A 21190-nucleotide genomic window follows, 5' to 3' on the forward strand; every position below is an offset into this window, starting at 1 on the left:
TCCCAAGCGGCTCCCGTCGCCCCGAAGATGGCACCGCCCATCTCGCGGTGCCCCCGCCTTCCTCCGCGCCTGCCGCAGCGCGCCGGGCAGCCGAGCCGGGGCGGTGCGAGGCAATGGGTAACGCGGGAGGTGGCCGCGGCCGGGAGGCCACTGCGACGGGGTAGAGCGGCTGAACGGGGCGCGGGGCGGCGCGGAGGAGCGCGCAGGACCATGGCAGCGGCAACGGCGGCAGCGGCGCCTGGGCGGGGGCGACGAGGGGCTCCCATGTACTCGGTAAGCAGCGTCGGGCAGCGGGGTGCGGTGCCGTTGGGGAAGGGGCTGCTCGCTCATCCCCGTGCCGGTGCTGTTCAATCTGAAGCGGAGTAACGGCGCTCGGCGCAGCCCCTCTTGCCGCCGGCTTGGGGGCCGCGCTCCGGAGGGAGGCTTGCGGGTGTGTCGCACACGACTTCCCCGGCCTTGCCCCCGGTGCGGGGAGGGGGCAAGCGGCCTCTGTGCGGAGGCTCCGCTTTTCGGGATTTGGGGAGACGAGGCTTCTGCCGGGGCCCAGCTGGGACAGGTCGTGGCAAGGCAGGAACCGGACATTTCCTCTCGCAAGTTCACCTTCCCCAGGCGGCCTGCTTCTCCTCTCTGGCTGCTTCCCCGGTACCTGTAGTGTCAGTCGCGACAGTCGAAGCCCGACGCCGAGCGCTGCTTCTCCCCAAGCTGCTTCTGCCGCTGTGGAACTGCAACCGGCTTAAAGAAGGTCGGGCTAGTGGTGGCTGGGGCTCTTCTTGGGAGCAGCAGTGTCCAGCAGCTACCTGGAGGTCTGTGGGAACCAAACCTGCCAGAAGCGATGAGTTCAGCGCTACAAAATTGCTGTAGAGATGGAGTGGCGGAAGCATGTTTTCCCGTGTTACATGATGGAAATTACTTTATTGACCCTGCAGTTTCACCACTGCTCCTGTGCTAGCCTCAGAGAAGGAGATTTGGGTACCTGCATTTGGAGGGATGGGGCTGGGGAGAGAGGGAAACAGCTCCTGATTTAACCAAAGATTCCCAAACTTGTGTCTCTTGGCTGTATGCTGATATCCCAAATGCATCATGAGCACCCTTGATTTTCTGATTTCAAAGGTTCCTCAGAAGCAGAGGAGTGCCAGGCTCCTGCTGTTTGTCTTTTGTACTTAACCGGTGTTGCAATAACAGTACACATAACTGAATTTTCTGATGTTAAGGCTTACAGCAGCCTATTTTCTCAGTGTGCTCTCTCTACGAGTCAGCACCTGAAGCTGGAACAGCAGCTTGGCTGTAATGTGTGAAAGTATTCTTCCGTAGTGGTTGGTAAAGTGTGTGTTTTGGCTCCCTCAGCCCTACTTCAGGACAGGGCGCGAAAATGACTATTGCCATGGAGAGAAATCAGTTGCACATCAAATCAAGTTAAGTGAAGAGCAGTGATAGCAAGGCGACCTTTCAGTTGATCATGGCCTTTGCAAACCTCTGGTCACCAGAGCCGTGTTGGGGAATGGCTACAGCAGCACAGTGACAGCTGATTGGGTGCTGAATCCTGGGCTGAGTGCTGGGTTTTGTGTAGTTGTACATTGCAGGATTTAAACTTTGGTAATTGACGCAAATGGTGTGTAGATTTTCTGAGCAATGCCTTGTCACATACTGACCTAAGTAGGTATGTTCTTAGAGCCAGCTAATGTTTCCTGGTGCTCTTCTGAGATACTTTTTTGCTATTACAGAGCACAAGGGATTTTTTCTTTCTGTTTTATTTTTAATCAAGGTGGTTGATACAAGGTGTCCATGCCAACAGATGGCTAATACAAACTATTCCCAGTTTTCTTAACAGTTCTTAGCATGCCTGGCTCTTGCAAAGCCAACTAGTTGAAAGCTGTGGAAGAAGAAGGATAGAAAACTGATACTAAACCGTACAGGGGAAAAAAACCCAAACCTTAAAGTTTTGAATTAATATTGGCCTGTGCTTAATACCTTTTATAGGACTGTTTTAAAAGTCCCTGGGGAGTTTGTTCTGCTGTTACTGCGGGACAATTCTCTAAGCGACAGTAGTGGAAAGAAAAGTTAGATGATCTACCAAATGCTACTGGAGGAGAAGGATGGTATCCAAATTTACTATACTGTGGGTGGAAAATAATATGAGAAGGTCAAACACTATGTTAGGATGTATGCTGTCTGATGAAATGAAATTGGCTTTCAATGCAGTTGAGGCTTGAAGTACTTCCTGTGGTTCTCGAGTGGAGATACTCCTGCTTTTGGGGTTTTGTTTTGCCAAATTATCTTGTCCTGATGAATGGACAAGGACTGAACGTTGCTCTCTACTTACTTTAAATGTCAGCTGCATTGACAGTGTTGCTGATGTGGCTGTGGTCAGCTGGCAGTGAAACCTGACTCCCTCTCCCAAGGCTGAAAACACTGCTGGGCTCTTTGCTTCTCTGTTCCCAGTGTTCTCTCTGGTGTTTGCAGGCCAGGCGTTCCTCTCAGCACCAGAAAAGGTCACTGTAAGAGCCCATGGAACAGCATGGTTTATCCTTCATTGTCAGACTGGTTCTGCAGAGGTTGTATACAGGGAGGGGAGGCAGGCAGAATGAATGAAAGGGATGCCTGAGCTACTCTTCAGGTGGTGCTGCAGAAGACACGAGCGTTCTTAGTTTTAGTGTCTTCTTCTAATGAATATGCTTGATCATAACCAATACTGACTGAGGTATCTGCATCAGGACAGATCTACAATTAATTCCTGATGTACCATTTGATCATTTGTCCATTAATTTCCTGCTTAGTGGTTTTGGTTACTCAGAGGCTGTGCTCTGTTTTTACCTACGTGTGCACCATGTTGCATTTTGATCTTCAAGTGGCTGATAATGCTTTTTTGTTTATTTGCTCCTGACTGGCTGTGTTTTATGTACCTATGTGCAAGCTTGCTGAAAGCCAGCACAAATCACCAAGATCTGAGATATAACTTAAAGTAGCAGGGATTATTTTTTTGTGTTGATGATTATGTTTTTATAAAGTCATTTGTGGCATTGTATTCATGAAGCTGTGAAAGCTGGAATCAAAGGTGATTTAGTTAATACCTATTAATCATGGAGAGGCTGGAGGCAAGGCACTTTAGCTTTCCAAGCCCAGGTATTTTCTCAGATTCCTCCTGCTGGGCAGAATTAAGAAACATGGCATGGGGTGTTGCGAATACCTGCAGTTGGAAAGGGCTGGGGGTTTTGTTTGGGGTTTTTTTGAGAGTTTTTTAGTTTCTTTCTGCATCATTGTTCCAAGCCGGTAATACTTGTTCATGCACTCTGAGTGTGGAATGCAGACACTTATAGAAAACTAAAAAGAAAAACCCCAAACATTGCAAAAGTATTGCATGTTGGAGCACCTCTCTGAAGGTTTTCAGGCTGAAAGAGTTGGGTTTGTTCAGCCTGGAGAAGGCTCAGGAGAGACCTTATAGCAGCCTTCCAGTACCTAAAGGGAGCCTACAAGAAATCTGGAGAAGGACTTTTTACAAGGACACGTAGGGATAGGATAAGGGCGAATGGTTTTAAACTGAAAGAGGGGAGATTTAGATAAGATATTAGGAAAAAATTCTTTACTATGAGGATGGTGAGGCACAGAAATAGGTTGCCCAGAGAAGTTGTTGATGCCCCGTCGCTGCAAATGTTGAAGGCCAGGTTGGATGGGGCTTTGAGCAACCTGGTCTAGTGGGAAGTGTCCCTGCCTGCGGCAGTGGGGTTGGAAATCAGTGATCTTTAGGGTTCCTTCCAACCTAAACCATTCTATTATTCTATGATTATTTTGGTACTGTAGCCAAGCAGACTGCCAAATGGATTGAGACAGTGTCTCATTATTTATTTGTATGTTCCCAGCAGAAAGAGCTCACATCAAAGAAAAGAGATGAGTTTGAAGATATCTTGGAGGAAAGACGATTGTCCAGTGACTTGAGATACGCAATGAAATGTTATACTCCTGTGATCTACAAGGGGCTTTCACCTTGCAAGCCAAATGCTATTAAAAGTGCTGTTCTCCAGTCAGAGCAAGTTCAATATGTTATCAAGCAGGTGAGTCTGGTCACTGAGCTGCAAGATGTGGTTGATATAACACAGCCAAATTTTGTGTGCCAGCAGGGAAAAAGGTTATGGCTGACCTTGTCAAGCATGATAGCTGTACTTTGAAAGACGGTCCAATAAATCAGTAACTTGAGAGCTGTACTCTTTTGGCAGGAAAAACAAATGCTCATTTACCATGGAGTTGCCACTAAAGCTGTTAGATAGCTGATTCATGAAATAGTGTTTTGATTTTGCAACACTTCACCATCTGATTTATCCCATGTGCTTGACTGGTATTTTTCCTTCTCCGCTGTCTTTGCCACAGATCAGCATTATGAAAGACATAAGCACTCTCTTTTTTAGTAGATGCTTTTGTACTTTGAGGATGTCTTGTAAGAATTTTATAGGCTAATGATGTACTTATGAATCAGTCATGAATGCACCTTCCCCAAAAAAAGAGAGTTAGATTTCATAGAGAATTCTTTTGAGTTGGAAACACTAAGGTGTAACCATATTTTCATTTTAATATGAAAGGCAGCTACTACTTTGTAATTAATAAAATATTTTATAGTCAAACAGGCTTATATTTTACGTTGTGTTGAAGTGGCTGCAATAGCAGTGTGTGTTAGTTAGCAAAGTAATTATTTCCAGTATTAATGAGAAATAATTCCAGGACAGTGGAGGTGTGTAACATATTTTGGAGAGTCCTGAGTGGCTACCGTAACTTTTCTTTTTTCTTTTTTTCTTTAAATGGTCAGTGTTACTTATGGTATATCAAAGCCTGTTACAATGTGACAAATTGGACCATGTTCTACAAAGTAGTCCTGTTGCTGGCCTGAATTGCTAAGTAGCATGAGATCAAAAAACCCCACTCTTTCAACTTTAGAAACACTACAACATTTACTGAAAGAAAATATTTTAGAGGTTTTGACACAAAGACATTTGTGTGACTTTTTTTTCTTCTGAAGTGCTGCTTTTTTGATGAAAAATTATTTTGATGGATATTTTCCTGGCTAGCATGAAGTGGTTGAAGGGAGTTTAGCAGACCTGTCTTTGCAACTTAGTTACCAGCTTTGCACTAAGGATTACTGGAAGTACCTAACTGAGACTATCTTGGGCAATATGCCCAATGCTGCAATTAGTGTGCCTCCTGCCTGGGCAAGGTTTAAAAAAGGCATACTAGAGCTTGTTCTTGTGACAAATTGCTGGGGTTACTAATGTTCAGTATGGGAAGTCAAGTAAATTTGGTTTAGTTTGCTATATGTGACAGGCCTGGTTTTTTTGATTTCTGATTTGAGGGAGTAAATGCTTAGCTCTATAGTGGATGTGCACTTAATTCACACAGGATCAACTATGTGGTAAGCCTTCTACTGTGTGGTAATCCTGTTACTGGTGAATGAGAACAGTATCTCCCTACTGAACAATGAGAATAAGGTTTTTTTGCTTCCTAAGAGAGAGTGATTATTTTAACCACTTAAGCAAAAAAATGTGTCCACTTGAGCCTTAGAAAATCAGTTATAGCTCCGCAGGATGAAGGATAACACATTTATTAAAGCACAATTGAACCACTAGATATGATACTAGGGTAGCATATAAAGGTCGATTGGAAGAGATGGATTTTCTCATATGTCACAAAATAGAAATAATAACTAGGCACTGCTTGCCTCTAAACAGACCTGTGATTTTTGGAAGGTTTTTTCCTTCTGCCATTCCTCCGCTTTCTTCCTCCTGCTCAGTAAAAGGCATGTTTCTCATTCCATAACAGTAAAAGACTAACTTTTCCATTAAATATTTCTAGATTCAAAGTATCAAACAGGAGGGATGACCACTATTTAAATCTGATTTTAGAAACTTCAAAAGGGAATGTGCATAGCAACAGAAAAAACATCATTGATATGCAAACTTTGTAGAGACAGCGCTTTGTATGCTTCAGCTAGCTGTTGCCAAAGTAATACATTACAAAGAAGTTGAAGTGTGATAGGGCTGAGGTTTTTCAGCCAAGTCTTAAAATCTAATGCACTTAAACCCAAGTACACTTCAGAGATTTACTTGTGAATGTCTCTGTAAACATAGCCTTCATTTTATGAGTCAAAGAAAATGGCACACAGCCTTCTTCAGGCAGGAAATATTCTTCAAAGTTAAATCTCCTCTGAAGATGCTACAGGTTAAAACATCCAGGTGGTGTGTTTAGGGGAGGGAAATTGTTGCACACACATATCACCACCACCCCTGCCCCGCCACTGACTCTAAGCTCATTCTTTATTTTAAATAGCTGTAACTTGGTGCTGTATTGTTGGCTGGCACTAAACAGGTTCTGTATGATATATTACCCATGCCTGTCATATAAAATAAAATCTTGCTGACTGTTGCAGTAGTTCTGTAATTGTTGTGGCACATAGGACGGTGTGCATGGCCAATTAAAAGGGATCAACATCTCACTGCTGTTTTGTTTGGTTTGTTTCTCTTTAGTTAGCAAAAGAGATGGGAGAATCACCTGATATTATTCAAGAAGAAGCCATGGAAATCTTGGATGAGATGGGCCACAACATGCAATTAGGAGCTGTCAGATTTTTTGCATTTACTCTGAGCAAAATATTCAAACAACTTTTCCAGAGAGTTTGTGTGAATGAAGAAGGAATGCAGAGAGTGAGTACTCATGGAGGGGGGACGAAATAAAACTGTAGTTCTAATATTTTCATACCAGTCCCTTGGACAAAGACTTTAAGTTCTGTTTCAAGTAACAAACATGAAAAGCATAGTTTGGAAAAAAAGACTGCCCTTGTGTTTATTACTGCATTTCTTAGTAAGTTTTGGGGGGAAAGACAGATGATATATGAGTATTTTAAGGGCAAACAGCAAGACTTTTTGTATGTTTTCCAAATGCTTCTTATGATAATGAATACCATGTGTCAGCGATTCTGTTAGACACTGAGAGAGCTTTTCTAAATTATATTATAAATTTAATAATGTGTTTTGCTGAACTGGGAGTGAAAGCCTCATGTTATGTGGCCAAGTGGGTTGGCTGTTCTGCAAAACCTTCATACAGCTAAGAGTGGTGAAACATTGTGTGCCTCTGAGGCAGGAGGTGCCTTAAGTTTCCATCAGTTTCCTATGGAGCTGTTATCATTGCAGAATGCTGCTGTTCTGGAAGGTGCAGTGCATTCCCTGAAAGACAGCAGTGTCAGCCTTGACAGTCCCTATTTGGTTTCCCATTCCTATCAAAAGGGGTTTGAATTAGACTATCACATAATGAGGTGGCCCTGGCATTTGAGTCCTTTGATGTTTGTGAACCACAGATTGCTAGTCTGGAAACTACTGCTCCAAGCTTCCTATGGTTCCATGCTGCAATAGGTAGAAAGTATGTGGACAGAGAAACTACCCTCAAACATGTCAGTTTCTGTTTGTCTTAAGCCCTGTGAAGTTCTGTATTTGCAAATTTCAGTAAATATTGAAACAATATTGTTCTGGTTTTTTTGGTTGTGGTTTTAGTTGCAACACGCCATTCAGGAGCATCCAGTTGTACTGCTGCCCAGTCATCGAAGCTACGTAGACTTTTTGATGCTGTCTTATTTGCTATATACATATGACTTGGCTTTGCCTGTCATTGCTGCAGGAATAGGCAAGTATGTTCTTTCAATAATATTTTCAGGATTCAGACAATTGGTAGCAAGGGACCTGGTAGCTGCTACTGTAAGTATTTGTGCTTAACTTCTGTTCCAAATATGTCATCTTAAGATCTCCTTGGATGAGATTCCTACAGTGTCTGAAAGCCTCTCGTTGGTGCTGAGTCCAATCAAGATGAGTTTTTTTATAGCAAGTTTGCCCAGAAATACCCTCTCTGTAGACGCAAGGCCTGGGCAAAGATAAGTGTTGTGTAGAACATCTGCATTGCTTTTTTGGCCTGCAAGCAGGCAAAACTTGCCCAAGAGCTGTCATGTATGCAAAACCTTTTGTGATCCTTTATACACTTTTTAAGTGCATTCATAGTAGCCAGATATGAAGTGCCAGCACTTTGTGCTTGTTGCTGATACTGTTGATTCCCTTGAAGCATTGGCAGAACTCTATTACATGAAGTGCTGAGAGCAGAGCTGGCTGGGAAATGAAATTTCACATCAGAGATCACAATTCTAAAGCAGACGCAGCCAGAATATTTGTGAGAAACAATTCGTGAAGACTTAAAGAGTAAATATTTTCTGAGTTAATGTGCTTTCTGCAAATCCAGAGTCTGGCAGCACTTAACTGAGATAACTGAGCACTTCCTGATCTTGGAAGTCCTGGGTATCAAAGCAGGTCTTTTAAGCAGGGAGATAACAAGCTCAGGTCTGGTGTAGTACTGTAACCTGCACGGACATGCTAGCAAAGATCTGGGAACCCACTTCTCTACTACTCTGTTTCTTGGTTGGTTAGGATAGGTTAGGAAGAGGAATCAAGAGGTTAGGAAGACCAGCAGAAAATCAGCGAAAGCTGGGAGAATGTGCTTTCTAGGGGAAACAAGATTCTGCTGGTCTTTGACTCAGTGGTGTCTTTCCTGTGTAATGAAGGTTAGATTTTGGTGAATTCCAAAGTTGATGTCATACAGCTTCCTCAATCAATGTGTCGCAGCTGCTTACGTGTCACATGTTGTTCACAATCTGCTCACATGCTGTCATAGGTATCAGTGTAATCTTTTGCTGAATTTTGGATTAGAGTCTTTTTGAGTTTTGGGCCTCAAAACAGTCTCTTAAGATACTGTTAGCTTAGCTTAGAGGGATTTTTTTTAGTGATTAACATTTTTTTAAGTGTTTTGGGGTCAAAGTTCTTCAGAATTAGGGACTTGCAGCTTGATTATACTGCTGCATGTGTGTATTTTAAATTCATCTGGAGAAAACACGCTTCTCTATGGTTGTAGTTGTATTTGCTGCATATTGTGTTACAGGTTCATAAGATGCATTTTACAAACTAATTCTCAAAGTGGTACTTGTGCTGAGTGGAGAGATGCTGTCCTAATATCAGTGGTAGGTGCCTCTGCTTTGTTAGTTATCACTTGGCTTCAAGTAGCATATGGATAGATCTATGAGGATTAGCTAAGGGAAGGTAAACAGTTGTCAGTTACACCAAAGTACATGCTTATATAGTACATTAGCAGGAATCTAGTTGATGCTGTGATTATGTTTGTGTCTCAGGTCTCAGAAGCAAATCAGATTAGAGGCACAGACGTGTTGTAGGCTTGAGGTCTGTGACAGGATGTGTTTCAGTTCCTGTTTGTGGGATGGCAGTGTGTGGTGGTGGGAAGCATTGGACATGCAGCCACCATCCTGGTTGGGAAGTTGAGTATGCAGCAGGAGGGTGTAAGTAAGGGAGGGGCTAGAGTCTATGTTGTGGTGAGAGAGGGAGGGTAGGAGAGTAAGGAAAAAAGATGGACCTCTGCATATGGGAAGCTCTCACAGCTGTTGTAGCTGTCTAGAGTCCTGTAGCCAACTTTTTTTTATCCTTTTTCACACACAAACACACACATGTCAGATATATGTGTGTGTATGACATATGACATCTTCAAGGCAGTCATTGTCAGCTTTGCCGCTGGAAATAGGTATTTATTTTACTCACTGAGTATCTGTTCTCAAGTGTTTCATGGATTGAGGTTGCAAGGAGGTTTAAGTGGTGCATGGCCAGCTGCTGTGTAGACTTGTTATAAATGCTTCTCTAGGAAATTTGTTTTTTCTTGGTTTTGATAAGTTAAGCGTTGTCTGCTGTTGCTTGAAACTAGAAAACAATAAAAGATTTTTGCTGTGGTTTGGTGTACACCTCCCAAAGTGGTAAATCAGCATCATAAGTGGTATCATACAGTGTAATTGATCAGTTAATTTCTGTGGTAGCTGATTTTTCTGAAGATGAGTGAGACAGTGTACTTCAGAAACTTACCCTTTGTTATGGTTGATATCTGGCCATCTAAGTTATGAAAATAAATTGCTTTAAGTGAATGCTGCTTACAAAAAAAAATTGAAAGCATATTATGCCTTTCATGTCTACATAGGTCTTGCTGGACAATATAAAAGCCAAATAAAGGTATTTGCAACAACAGAATCCTTGAAAGAGATACTTATTTTGGTAATAGAATCAGTGTGTTAGAGAAAGTGGTTGATTCTGCTGGTTGATATTAATAAGTAAGTTTTGTGTGTGTGATTTTGGTTTTTGTTTGATTGTTTTTCAGATTTCCTAGGAATGAAAATAGTTGGTGAGCTGCTACGAAGGGCAGGTGCCTTTTTTATGCGGCGTTCCTTCGGCGGAAACAGACTCTACTGGGCAGTGTTTGCTGAATATGTTAAAATGATGTTAAGGGTAAATAAATTACTGAACTCTCAAAATGTATGCTTGAGAAATACTCTGTTGGAATGATTCGTGTGAAATATGCACGATGGTATAGCTGTGTGATTAAAACTCTTCACTGTGATCTGATTGAATGTATTTTACCTCAGAACTGCTGAGAATGAAGAGCATGCATGCACTCTATTGGTATTATTGTTCAGCAGTAGGCAGTAAACAAATTGCTGCTCATCAGTTGCTTTGGATCGTGTGCCTATATCTCATGACAGACACAATATTTTCATTAATTTAACTATATGTGGCAAATACAATGACTGAACATAGGCTTTGAGATGACTGAAGTTAGTTTTCATTAAAAAAACCACCTTACTTACGTTTTAAGTACTTAAAACTATTTGAGGGAAGTAAAGAAGACATGGGTTGGGTTTTTTTTTCTGACCAGCTGTTTCGTCTTATTTTTGAAGAATGGCTATGCCCCAGTTGAATTTTTCCTTGAAGGAACTAGAAGCCGCACCGCCAAGACATTGACTCCAAAGTTTGGTAGGTTTGTTGAAAACTCAGAACTTTTTATGATTATTAGTGTTTTCATCAGTGGCTATGTGCTTCATAAGTCCTTCAGACAGGAAGGGATGTTAAGGTAGTGGGAAACTGGTGAGGTCTCTCAGGGTAGTGGAAAACGCTGTAATTGGATTTCCAAGGCCATACAAAGAAAGGCAATACAATTCTCTTGCACTCTGCTGCTTTCTTGCCCTTTGTTCCATTGTGTACTTAACTGCATAACTGTTCACCCTTTTCTTTCTGGAAAATAGGTGTCCCCTGACAAGCAGAGAAATGTTGTAAGCTAACTGTAAAAGCAATGGGGAATCATTAGAAGGAAGATGCTGAGAGAGCACAGAGCAGTGCTGCTGACAAGAGCACAAATGGCTGTCCAGATATATGGCTTACCTTTACCTTCTGGTTTAAAGCTTGGGCAGTGTCTTGTGTTTCTGCTTGCTTGGAGAACAGGCACAGTGCACACCCATTAGCAGTTTTAAAATTTGAAGATATCTTTTTCAAAGTTAAATTGCAGTTGCTTTTCCCTCCTTGAAAAAGACAAGTGAGTCACTTGTTTCCAATTTGCAGGTCTTCTCAGCATTGTGATGGAACCATTTTTTAAACGTGAAGTCTTTGACACATACCTTGTTCCCATCAGCATCAGCTATGAGAGGATATTAGAAGAATCCCTCTATGCATATGAACTCCTAGGAGTCCCAAAGCCCAAAGAATCTACATCTGTATGTAAATTCCTTAAGAATGGAACATAGGTGAATGTATACACACCCTGTAGCACCAAAATTTGAATTTTGCTCTTCCTGTTTTCATAGGGGTTGTTAAAAGCCAGAAGAATCCTCAGTGACAATTTTGGTACCATACATATCTACATTGGCCAGCCAGTATCACTTAGAACCTTGGCATCTGGGAGAATAAATCGGTGCCCATACAATTTGGTTCCCAGGTACCACATCTTTCCATAGTGTATACACATGAAAAGCATTTGTTTAGTCCTCACCTATGTACAATAATTAAGGTGTTCTCTTGTACTTTGTTTTCAACTACTCTCACCTCCCCTCCATCTGACTATTTAGACCGCTGAACCTGTTTTGTCTGGGCAGAGGTTTATCATGATTGTGACTGAGTATTTCTGAAACAGGTTGTTACTCTACATAGCTTTGTACTGTGTTGAGGAGATGCCATTTTTAAATCTAATGATGATGCATGAGCCAACCAAAACTATTTTCTGAGATCTCAGTGGGTTTACTACTTAAAAGTTCCGTCTTTCTCTCCCTTATTTCTGCAAACAGTTAGGTGATCGTGTGCCAGGGAGCTGTAGCTATGACTGGATTGGGTGTTTTTTGCAATTTGTTACATAAAACATTAAGCTTTTGAATTTTATTTGAAGATGGCAAGTGTACAGTATCAATAGAGGGATCAGTTTCAAATACTGTCTGAAAGCCACTGATGTTTTTCTCTGTGCTTCTCAATAGTATAGATGTTGGGTGCTATGAAGTAGTTACAGATATGGGAGCAATACAAGAGAAAGAATGATGGGTGTGATTTATACTCAATTTTTTGGAGATCTTCACCTTGAACTGCATTGTTCTTTCCAGGCATCTTCCCCAAAAGCCATCTGAGGATATCCAAGAATTTGTCAGTGACGTAGCTTATAAAATGGAGCTCCTGCAAATAGAAAACATGGTTTTGAGCCCATGGGTGTTAGTTGCTGCTGTCCTGCTCCAGAATTTGCCAGCCATGGATTTTGAGCTTCTAATAGAAAAGACCCTGTGGCTTAAAGGCTTAACACAGACTTTTGGAGGATTCATTGAATGGCCTGGTATGCAAAGAATATGTTATTTCTATTGCTTTTGTTGCTCATGAAGGATAAATTATATTTCAGTGGAGGCAGTGTATGGTGACAACTTTACAGAACATTTTCTTGGAATTGTAAATGGATTTTATGAAATGCTAAAAATGATGCTAAAACCTGGAAGGTTTGACTTAATTTGTAGATGATAATACTTTAAAAACCAGCTTGGTAGAAGCAGAAGAGATGGTTTATTGTTATATCCCAAAGTGTGGAATGAGGAAGAAATTAAAAGGTACTTGTATTAGAGTATGAGATTTGCCTAGTGTCTTATCTTTTTGAACCTTATGTCAGCCCAGGCAATTCCATGATCTGGAGCAGTTAACTTAGTGGAATGCTATGTTTATTGCTTGATACTGACTGTGGTAAAAGTTGTTACTGTGGCAAAGAACTAGCAGAAACAGATGGGTGAGAGAAAATCAAAACTGTAAGTTGTCTATTTATTTTTAAATTTTACTTTATCCCCAGGAACAGTGGTGACTTTGGGAAGGAGGCTTCTTTGGTGATTTTATTTATACATTTATACACGCATACACTCTCTTTTATATACACAATGTATGCATGCGTATTGGCCGCTGAAAGGTTGAGTCTCCTTCCAGACTTTCTTAACAGTTGTTTTAAACTTCCCTGTGTGAGCCAAGGTGACACAGCTGGTTAATTTTAGAGCCTCAGGACATAAATGATAAAGATAGCAAAGAAAAAATATTGTGTAGTGCAAGTACATTTATCTTATCAGCGCAGATAGACTTAATCGATGGATCTTTGCTTCTGTAGTCATGTATAATCAAGGATCTCTCTCACTACTGCAATAAAGAAATAGGAGCAGGCTACAGTTACAACAAAATTCTGTTGTTTCTGGAAGAAAACCACTTCTTTCAGGGATTTGCACTGCACTGAATGCAGACAAGGTCTGCTTCTGCCAGACTGGTAAGAGGAAGAATTTCATGGCCATATTTAAACATCATTTTGAATCTTATTGCACAGTAAACTGAAAAACATACCACATTTGGGTTTGCTTATATATTGTGTTTATTTTCTTAGCAACAATGAATAAGCTTTTGTTTTAGTAGAATTGTGCTGTAGTCATGGAATAGCAAACAGGCATGGTAACAAAATAGAGGAATGACAACTACTGAGCAGATTTTGTTGGAGTGTGCTGGCCCCGCTCTAGGTATCGGTTGCACAGAAACAGGGTTCATTGTTCTGTTTTGGATTGACAATAACTTGAAAGAATAAATACATTTTAAAGGCTAATTTGGCGACATCACCAAGTCAGCAACTACATATACGGTGTCCATTCTTGTCTCCAAACAGCTTGTTGTTTCTGCCTTTGACATGCTGCTTGGTGTTTACAGGCAGAACGTTTGCTTGGCTGTTAGAAATCTTATATTAAAAACAGGAACTGCAAAATGACTTGCTCAAACTTCTGCTTCTTATTGCATTGAGAAACTTGGGAGCTTTAGCAAAACTGGAACAAAATAGGCTGAAGGAGCAAAGAAGATTCAAGGTGATTCTATGCGAAATCTGTGTTAGCAAGTGGAAGAATTTAAAGTGATTTAATTACAGAAATGGCTGAAATTTGTTCTCTCCACCTCATACTACACATAGGCTGCAAATTCCTGGTGTGGGTTGTTTCAGAACATCTATCTAACTGAACATGTTTGGTGTAATAATTACTCTTCAGTGATAAAATTTGATTAAATACTGGTGCATTTTAGATTCTTTCAATAGGGTTATGTCCCCTTTTGCATCTTCCCAAGTATTGCGTTTTCCTGCTAGATAACCTGTGTGCCAAAAAAGCAGTCATGTCTGGCCTCACCCTGCATTCCAACATTGCTCGCCTTGTCGATGGCCATGTGGTCCTAAATGACAAAGGAGTGGAAGATGGAGCTGTAGGAGAAATCGTCTTCAAGCATGCCCTGTCTATCCTCATGTGTGCCACCTACAGAAACCAGCTGCTGAATGTGTTTGTGCGCCCGTCTCTGGTGGCAATTGCTTTGCAGATGACACGCAGCTTCAGAAAAGGTATGTTTTGGGTAGGTAGCTCTGAAAGTCTGTGGGCTGTGGTCCGTGTACTGACAGCTGTTAGAGAAGCATGAAGTTCCTGCAGCTGCTAGTGGCAGCTACTTAGGACCCTAGATAAGGTCCCATGGCCCCAGGTGGGTATGTTGGGAAGGGACAGAGGTATTTTGTTTCGCTTTTTTGTTTGTTTACTCTGGTACTTTTGAAAGCACCCTGAGAGGGCAGGGTTAAGATGAGCAAGTCTCAGTTCCCAAGTGTCTGATTTTGTTGGTGTTCAGCAGACCAGCTTTTTAGGTTACAAATTACACTTGCATAAAGTGCAGCTAGTTCTCAGTCTTCTCACTACTGCTTCTGAAGTATTTCAGTGTTTCCCAATACTTGGCTCTTAAAGAAACCTTCAGAACACATACCTTAGTTCTGTGCAGCATCTGATTATGTGGTATTAAATGCATGTTTTGAGAAGCTACAACCCCCAGTTCTTTCCGCTTGGTAACAATTGAATCAAGTGCTTAGGGGACTTTCTGTTGTGTTGTAGTAGTTTCTGCTGTGTATGTATATATGCTTTTAATATCAAGTCCATTTTATTTGAAAGAGGTACTAAAATAAGGAGTAAGTGGCTTTTCGGTTCTGTGTTTTAAATTATGTTTTCAAACAATAGTACTTTACAATATTTTTCAGAGGAAGTCTATAACTGCTTCAGCTTCTTGAGAGATGTTTTTTCTGATGAGTTCATCTTCTTTCCTGGCATTTCATTGAAGGTAAAAGCATCCTTTATACAAAAACAGTGATAGTAATACAGCCAACTAAAAAAGTATCTGATTTCAGGACTCTGCCAAACAAATGCTTTGTGAAAAACACCTGAAGTGATATCAGCTTGATTTGTAAGTGGGAGGGAGAGCTTAAAAGGGGGGATCATTTGGTTAGTTGTGAAACACTGACTGAATCCACAAGGTTGCATATGCAATCTTCCCATCCCTTCCATTAAAACCCTAAAAATCCTGAAATTATCCAATTCTGAACTATTAAAATTAACTGTAGCAGAAGTTTGGGTTTTTTTCATAAAGCTATCTGTCTTCCAGCACAAATTTTAAAATATATGAAAAGCAGTCTTTTAAATGAAGTTTAAATACTGTCCTCCTGCTCTGCAGTTATGAAAGAGACCTTAGGCTGTGAAGAAAAAAAGCGTTAATGTAGATTTAATTGAATTCTGTCACAGTGCGGATATGTTCTGTCAGTGTAGAAACAAAACAGGGAAAATGGGAATTCTCATTGAGGATAAACCAGGATTTTTCCTAAAAGCTCTTGCAGACCGTGTAGCAGAGGGGCACTGCTGCTCTTTCAGAAAGTTAAACTGTAGGTATTATACCAGTTAATGATCCACCATTGTGTGCCCTTGCTATCTTTGACAGACAGAGTATGCAATTCTAAATTTAAGTACCTATTGTCCTCTGGTTGATTATACTCCTTCTAGTGCAGCTGTGATCAGTTGTTTTATGTAGCTCCATGTGTGTGGTCTGATGGTAGGGCTACCAGAGGACTGCCAGCACCCAGTGCCCCATCTGTTAAACTATGCCTCCGTACCCACTTCTCCTTGACTACTGAGCATGGCAGTATCCACTCTGTGGCTAACGTTCCTCGGATACCTTGAACTCTGAAGGTTTTGATGTTCATGGTGTTGAGCCCTTGTAGCTTTTTATTACTGGCATTTATCTTGTGTAGATGCATATAGTACTTTGCAAGCCCTATGAGGGAAGTGCTTATAGTAAAGCCTGATTTAAATTTCTGCAACCACAATCTTCTACAGAGTTGTGGTGGTGCAGCCTGTGAAGGTTTTTGAAGTGAGAACTTTCATAATGGCATAACTGTGTTCCTTATGAGAGTCTTATGGAAGCTTCAATTGCATCTCATTTGCTTGAAAAGAGTTTCTCCTCTTTTCACCCTGCACCCCGTACAACCATTACTCAGACAAAGCCAGTATTGTTCTTGCATACTGCCTTATTATAGGGCACAGTAGGTCTGCCTCCTCTCCTAACACAGCTGGACACAGGCAAGCTGTGAAAACTGCGGGCAGCACTTTGCTCTCTGCAGAACTTGCTATGTTGGTTTGTACACATCCTGCTGGGTTGGGGCTGGCCCTAGTCCAGACAGAGCGAACTGCAGGTGAGCACAAGTTTATCAGTAAAAACCCTGGTTCAATGTCATACCCAGTACCAACCGGTATGTCCATGTCTAGTTTTAATTTGGATTTAAAACTGATTAAATGTGACTTTTATCATGCAAAGGCCAAATATCTGATGGTAAGATTTGTGATCTTTGCTGCAGTAAGAAAGAGATAGGTATAATTTTCATAGGAATATTCAAGACTTGCAACTATATTAAAATCTTGTAGATTTTTGTTTTATATAGAAGAGAATTGAGCCTTTTTTAAAAGGCTTATTGGCACCATTATGTTTAGTTTTCATTGTTAGCAATCATTGCCTCTTGCACCTTTTCTTAAGTACCAAAACCAAGCAGGGAACAGGAAGGTGACTGGCTATGACTGACTTTACTGCAGTCAAAAGGAGTTGCTATTATGTTAAGGGATCTCTGAGCAATCTACCCCTCTAGTCATCCATGTGTCTGTCATGTCTGCATCCAAACTCCTTGTGTTCTCTGCCATGTCTATGTCCCATCCCCTTGTGTTCTCTGCATGTGTGTCCTGTGCCTCCTCCCCCTTATGCCAATACTGGCAGTAAAATGATTCTGTCATTGATGTTTCAGTAATTTTTAACTTCTGGCCATTGTGTTGCCTCTCTTGTAGAGGGCAGGTCAGTGAACTATGTTACCATCTATTTCAAACAGTAGACATGAGATAAAGGCAAACCTGACTTGAAAAATAAATAAAAAACACCTACAGAAAAAAAAAACCACCAAACCCTAAGCCAGAGAACCTGACCCTATTCTGACAAAATCCTGTGGGAGCTTAGTGTGGGTGTTAAAATAGCAGCCACAGGCACTTTCTCTGCTCCTTTGCTGGTTGAGCCTCAAGATAGAGCTGTGTTTAAGAAGACATTCTCACTGTAAGGGTATTTCTGGCATATAGGAAAATTTTGGTTCAAGTCTCTTGAGATCTGAGTTCAGAAATGGAAGTGGTGTCCTGTTGTATAGTTTTTGGTTTGATTTCATGGGAAAAGGCAACTGCACTTATTGTAGATATTAAAATTTCAGTTATGCTTCTCTTCCCCAGGATTTTGAGGAAGGATGTTTTCTACTTACAAAATGTGATGCCATTCAAACAAATCAACAGGAAATCTACCCTACCAACAAAGGAAGTGTTATAGTATCTTTCTTGTCAACTATGTTCAGACCTTTTGTGGAAGGTTATCAGGTATGCTGTTCTTCAGAAATTTTTTTTTCTCCTGTGTTTTATGGTGAAACCAGGAGAGCTGTGATACTTCTGGAGTATAAATAGTGACTGTTTTCATGGCTGAGGAGTGCAAGAGTTGAGAAATAGCAGTGATAAATATCTTGAACACCACCCTCTCCCCAGGATCCTGATTTCAGCTTTTGGCTCAAACTTTACCGGTTACAGTAACTGCTTTGTTATGTGCTGGCCCACTGTGGGTTTATAAGCTTCATGGGGAGTGTGCTGCTAATAGGTTTGTTGCCCTTTCTTAGGAGGAGCTCTTGCTTAATTCATTTTGTGTGGGCTGTCCTATCAGGTGTGGAAATGAGTTTGCATCTCATTATCAGATAGCTTTTTTGGGACTCATTAATTGCATCCATATCTTTTAATTGTTTTGGTTTTCCAAGGTTTTAATAAGACTAAACACATTCCTCTAATAAGCAATGCATATGAAAACAAGAGGCTAAAACCTCGGGTATGTCCATGTAAGATTGGTGGGACTGTAGACTGTTTGAACCTAGTGGAAACTGTTAATGATCTGGTATAAGACTTGGGCTGAACTGTACTGATTTGCCCAGTTTTTCCCATCTGTAAAACAGGTATTGCTTTAAAAAAAAAAAATACACAGTTTTGATTGTGAGAACAGGGATGGTAAATTAATGTCTAAGGTAACTATTACAGTAATACAGAACCTTATTTTAATGTTAGGATTCTTATGCTCTGTGTAATAATACCTTTTGAGTTCCTCTCCTACACTTTTCAAAGTGTAACTATTACTTACCTATGAAGACACATCTGTGTGTAATTCATAACAAGCTGATAATCAAAAGGAAAGAAGTGCTAATTTTTTCTTGTAAAAATATTAGTTAATTTTCAGATACCTCTCAAAGGAAGCAAAAGAAGCCTTTACCGAGAAGCAGTTTATACCTGGAGTCCGCAACTTTGTTTTTCAACTTCTTGAAAAGGGTGTGTACAGCTGTTCTGCAATAGAATTTTACAAGTGTAGCCTGTTAATGGTCAGTGATAAGACTTTTAATTATGTTTCTGCTTTCTCTGTAGGGAATACACAGTGTTATGAAGCATTGTCTTCAGACATGCAGAAAAATGCCTTAGCAGCTCTTGTGCAACTAGGTGCAGCAAAGAAGAAGAAAATGTAAGTAACACTGTTTTTTTGGTGTATAAAAGTCAGTGGGTGGTCTTACTGGCAATTCTTGATGACTGAGCTATTAGTGTGAAGTGCCTGCCTGAGCACCAGTCAGCTGAAGGTTTATTGGATTCATGTGAGTAGTGATAAAGACCCAGGTAGTTCCTTTCTGTAAGTGCTGTAGAAGCAGAATGGCATCCCCTCATTGTGAAAAGACTCCTTTGGGACCTATCTAACTCACTAGTAGGTTTCTTCTGACTCCCTTTATCTTTTGGTTTTCAGAGTTTTTCCCAAAGCTTCAATAAGCAAAGACAACCGTTCTGCTTATTTTAAATAGAAGAGTTACTCTGTGTTACAATAAGCCTCATCAGACAATATAAGCAATAATCAGGAATACTACTAATTTTGGGGGGGTTCAGCACTGACATCTCAAAGCAATTTGAAAGCTTAGTCATTAAAGTCTTCTAACACAGTTCATAGTTTATAGGCCTAAGATTTAAAACCAACTGTTATACAAAAGTACGGTAACACGATTTCCTGTTATCAAATTAATGTGTGTCATAGAGCTTCTTACTGTGTTTAAAAGTATGACCATGAAAGCTCCTGATACAAGCCCACACGTTGTCTTGAGTGTTTCACAGAATGTAGTTGGCAGCTGATGACCCCAAGCTATTTGCTTGTGCCTCTATTAAGGAAATGAATTGGTTAAGGTTTGTAGTGCTCTTGAAAGTACACAAAGTGCTGCTGTTATGTCCCCAGCCACCTGACTGTGCTAAATACATGTCTGTAGCTAAATTCCCCTTTCAAGTAAAAGGAATAAATCAAGTGGAACAGAATTTGTCATCAGCTGAAGATTTGGTTCAGTTTCACAGAGATAGTCTTGAAAATTGTATGATTGAAAACAAACAAAAGGTTCCCTTCCTGCACTTGTCCCTAATAAAAATCAAGAGGAGAGAGAGACATAAGCACTGTGAACAAGAGGAAGGATAAAAACCCCTGTAACTGTCCTTAAGTACTGTCTGCTTAGGAGTCTGCCATGTCATTAAAATTAATATGTATGATGGTAGGATGAAAAATTATGATGGAATTATGAAAATGTTTAATTCAGATTATTTGCATAGAAATGACAGGAATAAGAAATACCAATTGAGGAAACTTTTTTTCTCCTTTTAACTGTAGGTCCAATGGATTCACTTACAATGTAAATCAAGAAGCTGTTAATAAAATCCTGGATATGTTTGGTAAGTGTTCTCTGTTCAATTTGAAGAGAGCTCCTCAAGTTATAAATTAGTTTGGACAATACACATAGATTAGATGTAGTGTTTTGTCCCTTCTAGTTCCTTAGATTTATCTGTATAAAAATACTTTTTTTTTTTTTTTTTTTTTTTTTTTTGTTACTGTTTTACAATATTTTTTCCGGTGTCATTGACTGCAGCTTTGAATCTCCCTTCTTTATTTGGAACACTGTGCAACCCAGTGATCAAGCAAAATAAGGCGAAAAGTAGTTTAATGGGGTGGTATTTACACCATTTTACTGATGAGTATTAACTCTTTTCATTAGATGCCAGGATACCTGTACAGAAACCTGTGGCTGCACGACTCTGAGTGGTTCCTGATACTGTGAGCAGATGGGAGCGCCTGCTGAGAACGCAGACCACCTCCTGCTGGAGCAGGGACCAGGGATGGGAGCAGGGAAGTGAGGTTCCCTCCTGCCCGCTGGCCTGCCAGTGTCAGGGGTCTGGAAGTGTTCTTCGGCACCGTTGTCACTTAGAAACTGTTGCCATGAGGCTTAGATTGTATTTGTATCCTCACCGTGTTTTGGTTTTTAAAACGGATTAAACATTGCTGGTTTGTTTTTTTGTTGATATTTTTCTTTCCCTTTGATAAATATTTATCAAGAGATG

The 21190-nt window shown here is 40.7% G+C and overlaps 1 protein-coding gene across 1 annotated transcript; it reads left to right on the top strand.

Moving 5' to 3' along the window:
* Positions 1-27: 27 nt before the first annotated feature.
* On the top strand, positions 28-21188 carry GNPAT (glyceronephosphate O-acyltransferase; the record flags this gene model as incomplete). The annotated part of the gene is made up of 16 exons (XM_080616669.1): positions 28-273; positions 3855-4046; positions 6504-6680; positions 7524-7653; positions 10222-10349; positions 10799-10874; positions 11457-11608; positions 11699-11829; positions 12482-12705; positions 14515-14760; positions 15436-15515; positions 17984-18124; positions 19009-19108; positions 19202-19295; positions 20466-20527; positions 20848-21188. 16 exons carry the CDS (start codon positions 28-30, stop codon positions 20889-20891), a joined length of 2223 nt encoding a protein of 740 aa, XP_080472795.1. The 3' UTR covers positions 20892-21188.
* Positions 21189-21190: the final 2 nt, after the last annotated feature.

Source organism: Psittacula echo (assembly GCF_963264785.1).
Source record: "Psittacula echo genome assembly, chromosome: 4".
NCBI classification, from domain to species: Eukaryota; Metazoa; Chordata; class Aves; order Psittaciformes; family Psittacidae; genus Psittacula; species Psittacula echo.